At 41.8% G+C, this 10,534-nt stretch overlaps 1 protein-coding gene across 2 annotated transcripts in view; it reads left to right on the top strand.

Moving 5' to 3' along the window:
• Nucleotides 1-3,456: 3,456 nt before the first annotated feature.
• LOC126248346 (proton myo-inositol cotransporter-like) overlaps nt 3,457-10,534 on the top strand; it is a 544,708-nt gene continuing 537,630 nt past the window's right edge. For both annotated transcript variants that reach the window (XR_007545464.1, XM_049949254.1), the window contains exon 1: nt 3,457-3,679. Coding sequence is in view for 1 of the 2 variants with exons in the window: in XM_049949254.1 (XP_049805211.1) it covers nt 3,510-3,679 (170 nt within the window). In the remaining variant the exon portion in view is untranslated. The remainder of the gene's footprint in view (nt 3,680-10,534) is intronic.

The following is a 10,534-nucleotide window of genomic DNA, read 5'->3' as shown; positions in this document are numbered from 1 at the left end:
CACGACCAGCCCATCGTTGTCAGGACAATGCTCGGGCTCATATGGCGCAAGTTGTGACTGATTTGTTGGGTCTATGGGGCTGGGAAATACTGTACCATGCACTAAAATCCCCGGACTTAATCCCTTCTCACTTCAACTTGATTCCTAATATGAAAGAGCACTTCATGGCATTCGCTTCAGAACTGTTACAGAGATTCGTCGGGCAACAGACCGCTCCACATGAACTGCAAAACAACTGGTGCTGCTAAGGGTATCCTACGACTTTCACATTGCTGACAAAGTGCTATGCACAATGCTGGTGACTACTCTGAAGCACAGTAAAACTCTGAAACAACTATCTATTTTGTATAAGTTGTAAATAAACAGTTGTAACGATGAAAGTTCCACCCCTCGTACATCATCAGCGTATGCGAGTAATCCTCACACACTGTGTTGGATTCCTTTGGGGTCAGTTTTAGCAAATTCTCTTTCAGTCTTTTCTATATAATAAGTTAAAATAATATATGTGAGATGGCATATCTTTGTCGCAGTACTGTGTACGCCTTAAAATATTCAGTTTGTCCTGTTAGTTTCTCTCTTCGGCAGGAATTGTCTTCTACACACGTTACCTAATCCGATGTACTCATCATCATGAGTACGATTTTTACTGGATTCCATTCAGTTTTGCTGATCATCATAATAACGATGACAGTTAAGTGAACCTCAGAAAGAGTCTGCCAGGAGAAGAGTTTTTAACTTGGATTATAAAATAAGTAGTTTCTCTAATTTATTACGGAAGCCTGATAAAATATATTCTGCATCGTAATGTACACTTCTCTGGCGGCAGAGTATTTCAATGACAGTAGGCCCATGTGCAGGTTCATTTTCCGAGTACGTACATTCAGAACAAACGAAATAAGGAACATATTCTTGTTGCAGCCACTTCGTGAAGAGCATTCGCTTGAGACTTGGTGTACCCGTTCGTGTTCGCACGTAGAGCCGTGGCCTGACCTACTCAATAGCACCGGACGCTGTGCATACCATCCTTCACAATGCCCCTCCACTGTATGTATATATTCGAACAATAAAGCAGCGAGGCAACATCTAAGCGCATTAAAAACGAAAAATAACACGGATCTCCTGATACAAAATACTTAACAAATAGAGGCAACAAGACCACAACTTATGTATGGACATCTGTTTTATATTTTTTAAAGGGAATTATGAACAACTGCATTATATTCCGACAAAACAATTTTCCGTGTAAAGAAACCAAATACGTCATACCTAAACATTTGACCCTTCTAACATGATGAAATACACAATAAATACGTCGGCAACATTGTAGCACATAACATGTTTGGCTAGTTACTTTGTCCTCCGTCCTATTGTTTAATTTTTTATTGTTTTATTATATGGCCTGTCTCTTTTACAATGAGTTTGTATTCTCTAATATTGTTACAAGATTTCAAATAAATTTGCAGTGCTCTTTTGGTAGACGTACAAACCAGAGATCCTCCTTCCTTCAAAACTTAATTAAAGCATGTGGTGTGTAAGAGAACGGGCGTAGCGCCATTCCATCTCGGAAATATTCTCCTCGTTTTAGATATAACGTTTTCTCTTGTTTACAGAGGCATAATGCAACAACGAATGATGAGACTTCACAGAAAATACGGCCAGATAATAAACTGTCTCAGCATTTGACAACCGTTATGCTACGATTTGGTACCCTTCTCGTGAGAAACTGACCGTCACTCAAAGTTCTGAAAATGTACCCAGAATATTTTCCATTCGGCTGCAAAGACAGAGAGGAAATGTAATTATAAAAAAAAAAGAAACACTAGTAACGCCAGAGACGTGAATTTGTTTCTCCCAGTGTTTCTGGTAACATGTATCCTGAGGATTTTCGGATGCCCTCTTGGCTGTGAAGAGTATATACCTATTATTTCAAAAGAGAGGAAATATACAGAGCATTATAACGACTACAAATCAGAAGCAGCTGCGGAAGCCACATCTGAAATTTGGAAAGCATTACATTCGTTGGAGCGAGGGACGTTGCTCTCGTGTCGTTCTGCGATTCAAGCGGGGCGTTTTTGCGACAATCAGTTCCGATAAGGTTAAACAGCTTATAAAGTACTAAAAAAGTAGTACTAAAGTAGTAAGAAAAGCAGGTACGGTACTTCATGACGTCGTCTCATTACTGATTGACAATTTTGTGCGACAAGCGGGAACATTCAATGAAATAAACCAACTCTCAGAGGGATATTAAAGATCCCACAAAAAATCTGTTGACAAAATAGTAGCCGTCGCTTTAGTTGTATAGAAGCTATAACGAAATGTTATATAGTGATTAAACATGTTCTTTCGCGCTGAATGCTAAAGCTAAACAAAGCTAAACCTCAGGTGAAGACGATTCTCCGAATTATTACAGCTTTTATGACTTCACCGCTACGAATGAAACACGGGAATAAAATTTAATACTACCTGAATAGAAAAATAATTTTTCTGCAGATTTTTAACTTATTGATGTTCCGCTTACAGCTGGTAAAATTATGTTTATTAAAACACGGCCGGTTTCGTGGCTGTAAGTCGCATCATATGGTGAACAACGTTAAAAGATCATAGGCATACCCATCACTCCTAGTGAAAATTTACTATTCAGAGAATATCGTCAATACTATGGTGAACGAAAGGTAAAGTAGAAGTTCCCCATTCTTTAAAATTTGCCTGCATCGGTATGACAGCAGGGCAAACTCAAAGAGAGAGAGAGAGAGCTTTAATAAACAACAATTTTACCAACTGTAAGCGGAGTTCTTCCTAACATCACGTCTTTCAACAGCTGCGGTTGCCCGGAATATAAAATTAAAAGAATAGTTAGTTCAGAAAAGTATTTTTAACTGACGATCGTTAACTATTAAAAACAAGGCGAATTGATGATCCCGGTTTCCACATACAGTTTCTTCGCCATTATTATTTAATAAAAAAACATTATTCATCTTAACACAATGTATAGAGTTGTTCAGTTGTGTCAGAGAATAAAGATCTGTAACGTTTCAATAAATAGAGTTATAGTACTTAATGTTCTGATGATGCGGATTTATTACCAGCGTACGATTACCGTTCTTGTAGCTGAGAAATAGTTTCTTTGTTTCACTGTATTCCCGCAACAGTCTCATTTACGTTTGGTATCAGGCAGTACATCAGAGTGTGGTTGTGCCGAAGTGCTAAAATATGCGGATGCCACCTTGAGGGCAATCTATACCCGTGGAACTCATCGGAAAATCACTTGCGTTCAAGATCTCGAATGTACTAGCAAGTTACAGAGTTCGTCCGCTAGATGGCAGATCTGGTCGCAAGCCTTGCAGTGAGGCGACGGTATCGATAGTTGCGGCCCCGCGCCTCGACTCCATAATCGATACATCTCGCTATTTGTATACCCACGCGGCACAGGGGCGCTCGTCAATTGGTTGTTAGCAAGCGCGTAGTGCGGTTGGGGATTGAAACTCGGGCACTGTCACATTCGTAACAGAATGTCGGGTTACGAGGCATCAACAAACGTGGCCAACAATGGCGACTTTTTGGAAGTTAACTCGGAGCGTTCTTCAAAATACATTTACGTTTTGACGTTTCTAAGCGCAATTGGAGGGTTCCTTTTTGGCTATGACACGGGTGTGGTGTCTGGTGCTATGTTGCTCATAAGGTAAGTTCATTCTTCCAGTAAACTAGTTTTTTCGATTTCGTGTTAAAATTAGTGTTCCGCAGTAATGGCATGACATGCTTCCTGCATTGTACCCATATTCTCGTGTGGCTTCTGCTTTGAGTCAGAGGTGTGTGTGCTGTAACCGGCTTTTTATAAATAACCGAAAATTTTCTGAGAGTTCGAAGTTGTTCTACTATATTTTGTTTTACAAGTGTTCATAGAGTGTTGTTATATTGCAGAACGTTTCAGTTTTAACAGAAAATAGATGTCTTGAGATTAAATCATAGAATGAAATTCCTAGGTCAGTTAATGTTTAATATACCGTAGCCAGTGTAAAATTGCTTGGAGGTTATACATTTACTGGCGTAAAGTTAACTAAGGTGATGATATTCAAATGTAATCGCGTATACTGTTAAATTTCGTAACGGCGCGCTGTGGAAGCTACTAGAAATGCGGCCACCCCCACGTTGCTATGGTGAAACTAAATTCCACGACGTGCAACATCTTTCAGGGTTTGCTCACCAAAAAAATTGTTGTAGTTTTAAGGAAGGATCTCTCCTGGCATGTAACAAACATTGAAAATTTATTTATACTGCCTTCAAGTTTAGAATACGCTCCTGCCGATTGGTGCTAGTGAAAGAGCTGTTTGTGGAAGGAGCACGTATTTATTCGTGAAGCTTTGTGACTGTTGTCTAATAGATTCACATTTTCGTCCTCTAAGTGTGACTTCTATTGTTGTTGGACGGAACATGCTTACAATGAAAGATCGCCGGTGTCAGCTTTTTGTTTTTCCCGCTCCGGTGAAGATCTTCGAACGGAAAATTCCCACGACCGTAGTGGTGTGGGTATGAGCAGTGAGCGACTCTTTCTACATTGTCTCCGCTTTTTTATATGCTTTTTTGTTTTGTTTGCTTAAGTTTGTAAATCGACCTGCGTGGGATTGCCATTAGTATACTGGAACATTTTCTTTTTTTCTCTCTCTCTCTCTCTCTTTGCAACATACGCTCAGGGTAAGCGATTCGAATGTTGCATATTTAATTTTGCGCGTAAATCCGTCAACAAAATACCGCTTTGCAAAATATATTGCTGTTTATCTTTCAGTTGTCGCTAGCAACACTAGAGAAGTATAAAAGATGAGAAGTAAACAGATCGTTTCTCGCTCTTTCTTTTATTGGTGTGTATCAGTGCAAAATATTAACTCATTTTAGTGCGACAAGCATTAGAAACCAGTTTATGTTAGCTCCCACCCACTTCGTTTTTTTTAAGGCGGCGGTCGTTCACATACTGTACAATTGTTTTAGGTTCTACGCAAACATGCTTTGTTGACACTAGGCCAGGCGTTACTGCTAATAGATCACCGTACCTCTATTAATACTGAAAGTTGATGTGAATAGTGCAATTAAATGTTTTCACATGCATTCACGAGTTGAGACAGGGACTTAACAAGAGCTAAGTAAAAGCGACGTTATCTGGTGGTTGCTCGAAACTTGTCTTGCTGACACTAGGTCAGGTGCGTTTTCCCTTCTGCAACTTCGATGTGACATTGTATACTGGTCGCTGGACTCGTCAGTTCAGAAACGGTATCGTGTAGTTTGTTTGATGATAACACTGCTGTTTACGCGAAAGCAGTACTACTGTCAAGAGCGTGTTTAGAATCTAAGCTGTGGAGGTTGGGGGACGAAGTGGGCGGGGCTCAGCTCGTTGGTTTCGGAGTGAATGACGGCCTAATGTGGTGCAGGGAACCTGATGTTATTCAAAACAGCTTCCAGTCATCTCATAATGGATAAATACAGGTCCTGTATGTATTTCAAGGTAATTTTATATCATTCTTCCTGCAAAGTAGTGGCTTGTTCATGTAACGATGATGGAGGTGGATAGCTATCGCGCACTCTTTTCTCGAAAGTAGACGACGAAGGCTCAGTATTGCGATCTGGTGACTGTGGTGACCAGGGGAGAAGCGACGATTAATCTTCGTGCTCACAAAACCAGTCCTTGACGATGGGAGCTTTTAGCAGTGGCTCTGTCGTCTTACAAAACATCATGGCCATTGCGGAACAACTGTTGTACAAGGGGATTGACCTGATGCGCCAAAATGGGTAGTGCGATTCCGCAGAGTAACCTTGGAGCGCATGGAATACCACGATTTGGCAGCCCAGATCATCGCCGAAACCCCGCCATGGACTGAACTTTCTTTCATAGTCCAGATTTTACGGCTCCAGCACCACGTTTTTCTGATATGAGCATTTGCAGCACTGATGAGTGATATTGGTGTTTCATCTAGTCCCGCAATTCCCTGCTTATGGAGCTCCCTTCGTTTTGGTTCGGCCCTGACAGGGTTCGCGCGTCCGTCATTCAGTTCCGCAGCTGTCGTCCTATTTTTCGTCGTAATCCTCTTCAGTGACCGCCTGTCACGATCACTCAACTTAGACTTTCGTGCCCATATTTCGTGATATTTTTCCGCTTTCCCAGTATGCGGTATAAATCTTCTATATGATGCCACTAGAAATACTAAACACTTCGGTTGTCTTAGCTACGGAAGCACCCTCCGTACGAGGACCAACATTTTGCCCACGTTTGAATTCACGTAGCTCCGCCATAATACTCACAACTACCGAGAACACTGTTGTGACCACGACTGACACTTGTAACGTATTGAGGACATGGCACAGGTGCTGTGCGTGGTCAAATAAAACAGTGCAGTCTGCGGGACTGGCTAGCATCTGCAATTATGTTCAGGCATGCGTTTCTCGTGGTGTTTGCATATTTTTGTTAAACTCCTGTCCTTCATTCATTCTGAAGTGTTGCCCAAACTCAATATTTCTTACGAAAATTCACTCATTGTTTCCGCCTGGTTCTCAATTGCTTAGCAGACAGCGAGAGCGTTAAGTGACAAGAAAATTGATAAATTTTTGCCAGTAGATATTACCATGTGCTACTTCACCGACTCTTCTCCGAGAACACTGTAGTGACTTCCAGGCTTCAGTGGCTGATACCAGTTCTGGAGAGTAACCATAGAGGATCCGCGCAAAATCTGTAGGTTTCAAATCAGTGTTGGTCCATGTTGCGTAATTCGCGGAAAGAGCACCCTCAATAAAATGACAGGCTTACATACAAAACAGTTACTTCCCGGCAGTACACATTATATCCTGAGACTGTTCTCTGCTTCCTTTTTTTTTTTTTAAATCTCCACTCAGATTTTTAAGTATTTGAGTTGTCCGGATTAGCTTCAAGTTGTATTGTGTATTCAGTTCTTACTTGACGTTGTGAGCAGGAGCTATATTCCAGCACCATAACTTGTCCATTTTTGCTTCGTAATCGTACTTGTAACAATGAAAATTTTCGAGATGCATAGCGCAGACCATTTCTCCTAAATCTACCTACATACATACACCGCGAGCAACTGTACGGTGCGTTCCGTAGGGTACCTTGTACCACTACTAGCCATTTCCTTTCCTGTTCCATTCGTAGGTAGAGCGACGTCCCTGCAGCACTCCTGACGATTCCCTTGTCTTTGAATAATCGCCATCGAGGTCAACGTACTGAGTTCTGTTACTTAAGAAATCTTCGAGCCACTCACATATCTGGGAACTTATTCCGTGTGCTCATACCTTCGTTAACAATCTGCATATCGAAACTTGCTGTAGAATTCCTACCAATGTGACATTTGTTACATTTCGCTTTCATGGTGTTGCAGTTCTAATGGCCAGCAGTGTAGGAACAAACATCGAAGCTCTTCTCTGAACTATCTGATTTTCACGGGCAACATTCTGTGTAGCTGCTAAGTTTGTTTTGCGATACACTCGATTTTCAGACGCACATCGCGCCTCCTTTTCTCATATTGTTTGCCTGGGTAACTCATGGAACTTGAACTCAAAAGGACCGTGGTTCCAATTTCCGTTCAGCTGTTCGATTTGATTGTGTGTAGCTTGCCTAAGCGCAGGATGGTGTAGCCAAGACACGCCACCTAAAATTTGTCGAAAATCTTTAAATATGTCCTGGTGTGGTTTTCGATAGTTTATAGCGGAAAATGTGGCGAATTATCAGACTACGTCGGAAAAGGCCTAAAGTAATCCAATTTTTTTTTCTTGACCGTTATTTCTCAGCATAACCTACCCTGGAACACCCTTACAAGCTTTTCAGGCTGTTTCTGACCTACCCGTATATTTCATCCGTGGCAGTGGAAAGAGACTCCGGGGACCAATTCGACGACACAACGTGTGTGGAACTTTATCAAATAGTAACAAAATAACAGTTCCACAAGCGACTGTCACGCACTCCGAAGGCAAGAGCGCAAAAACGTCTGCCTTACTCCACCATATGTACGCAAACAAGGTACTCGAGTACTGTTCCTAAGTTTGTTGTTACGAGTGTCATTTCAAGTACTCAAAATGTTGGCCTTAAGCAGTGATATATGTTATAAAGTGATTCTGGCAATATTGCACGTTGAATTTCACCTTGACTTTACGCATCTCATATCCGTACTCTACAGTTCGTGTCATGAGTCGTCGGCGTTTCCTTGTAGACCTCTTCTTTCAGTTTTCCCCACAGATAAAAGTCCAGAAGTATTAAATCAGGGGACCGTGCAAGCCTTTAGTGTTTCACGAACGTCCCATACAACGAGGTCCAAATGTTCTGCTAGGTCTGCGAATCTGTGCAGAAGGAGCGGGACATCCGTTATGTTAGTACCACATGGATTACAATATCGTCTGCCAAATCTTCCAGTATGAGCGGTGGCATATCTTGCAGGAACTGTAGATAATTGACTGTTTACACTCATCAAAATTGGAAACATTGATGAGACTGTAAATTTCCAGGACCACACGTTGACAGATCATGGTCGATACTCATAGTTTTCCTAGGCAGCGCGGATTTTCAACAAAATCTTGCATGGAAACGCCGCATCAATTTCTATTATTCGTAGACACAGTTCAAAGAACTGTAACAGATTTTTAAAGTCTGTCATGAAGCTGTTGATGAAGTGAAAATTGTAAGGCAAGAAATGGTGATTGTATATTGCCACTAATAAAATGTTAGTCGCCTTTCTCTCATCAGTTGCTGATACTTCTTGTTTGCGCATTTTATTCTTCAAAAATGGTTCAAATGGCTCCGAGCACTATAGGACTTAACATCTGATGTCATCAGTGCCCTAGAACTCAGAAATACTTAAACCTAACTAACCTAAGGACATTACACACATCCATGCCCGAGGCAGGATTCGAACCTGCGACGTAGCGGTCGCGCGGTTCCAGACTGAAGCGCCTAGAACCGCTCGGCCACTTCGGCCGGCTTTTATTCTTCACACTTGTTTCTTGAAGTATTGCATAAGGTTAGCAAAGACAGACCATGATAGCCTGGCACCATTTGAATACACTTCAGTAAACATCTGCATCACTATTGTAGCAGTTTAACATTTGTCACAAACGATAACTAACCACTTTTCAGACTGTCTTACACGTCGGAATGTCTGAATAGCATTACGAGCAGGATTTTTGATCGCTACAGCAGCAGAGCGCAGACTGATGGCCTTCACACGCATAGGTACAAACACTTTTATCGGAATCCGTCGATTTTTTTCTCTTTGTATGTGGTCGTTGGTTAGTAAAACTTCATATGTTTATTTAATTAATGTTTAACTGTTCTGCGCAATGCGTGTTGATGTGACTGCTCCTGTCAGGTTAAAACTGTGCGCCTGACCGACATTCGAACCCAAACTCTTGCATTTTCCGGGCAATGCGCATCCAGTCACCCTTCATCAACCAACTCATAGTTCCAGCAAGACACGCAGTAAAGCCTCTGGCGTTTGGATGTGAGTGAGGTGGCGCAGTGTTTAGCGTACTGGAACACCGTCCAACCATCCAGATTTAAGTTTTCCGTGGTTTCCCTAGATCGCTTAAGGCGAACACCGCAATGGTTCATTTTGTAAAGGGTGTGGCTTATATCCTTGCCCTAGTCCAACTTGGGTGGCTTTTTCGTTGTCTGGGCGTTAAACCCTAATCTTATTTCGTTATTGTGGGGTATGAAATGCAGAAAAGAAAGCTTTGAGCCACGCTGAGGTGCGTGCAGCAATCTTTACTCAGTAGTATTTCCGCAACTTTGTATGAATTTCTCACTACTGCGACATCGTGACGATAAAGGAGTCAGCGAGTACGCCTTTTCCGCTCCCTCACCTTCAAAAAGTTCAATCCTTATATTGGCTTATAATTGCTCCACGTCGTTCGGCTTCGGAGGAAGAGTTATTGTCTTCTAAAGGGACGTAATTCACGGGGAAAGTTTACTTTACCTGGGCTGCATGGCTGGGATTTTAAACAAATTATTCCAGAAAACGAATCCTATGCGTTAATTATTGGGCCACTTTGTTAAGATTCTCGAGGGCGAAGGGCGGAGAAAAACAATGAACGGAAGCTACTGGTAGACGTTACTTTTTTTCACCCACGTTTGTCTCCATTTCATAAAATAATTTGTAGTTGGCAAACATCGCCACTTCACGCGTTTATCAGATATGGACAGGACGTGAGATACTTTGTTGCCAACATTTATGGTCTTGCTGGTAGCCTAATTTTAGGGTGTGCCTGAGTATTAGTTAAAGAAACGTGACTAGCTCGACAACACTTGGCTAAAGTTATGAAGTTCAGCTGGATGTAGGTTTCAGTAGTCATGCAGAAGCGCAGATGCTTGCACAGGACAGACTATCATGGGCAGCTGAATGGCCCTAGATTTCGGGAAAAAACGCAACAACTTCGTGATTTACTGGGTTAGGCGTGCTCGCTAAGTCTGTAATTAGAGCGTTAGGGGCTGCCGTTGCTGAAGAGTGCTTCACTCTCTGGGTCCAGTGAATCATTCAAAATGCAGCTGAAC

This window comes from Schistocerca nitens, chromosome 3, assembly GCF_023898315.1.
Source record: "Schistocerca nitens isolate TAMUIC-IGC-003100 chromosome 3, iqSchNite1.1, whole genome shotgun sequence".
NCBI classification, from domain to species: Eukaryota; Metazoa; Arthropoda; class Insecta; order Orthoptera; family Acrididae; genus Schistocerca; species Schistocerca nitens.
The sequence above is the reverse complement of the archived record's forward strand: the minus strand, read 5'-3'. Positions and strand labels throughout refer to the sequence as shown.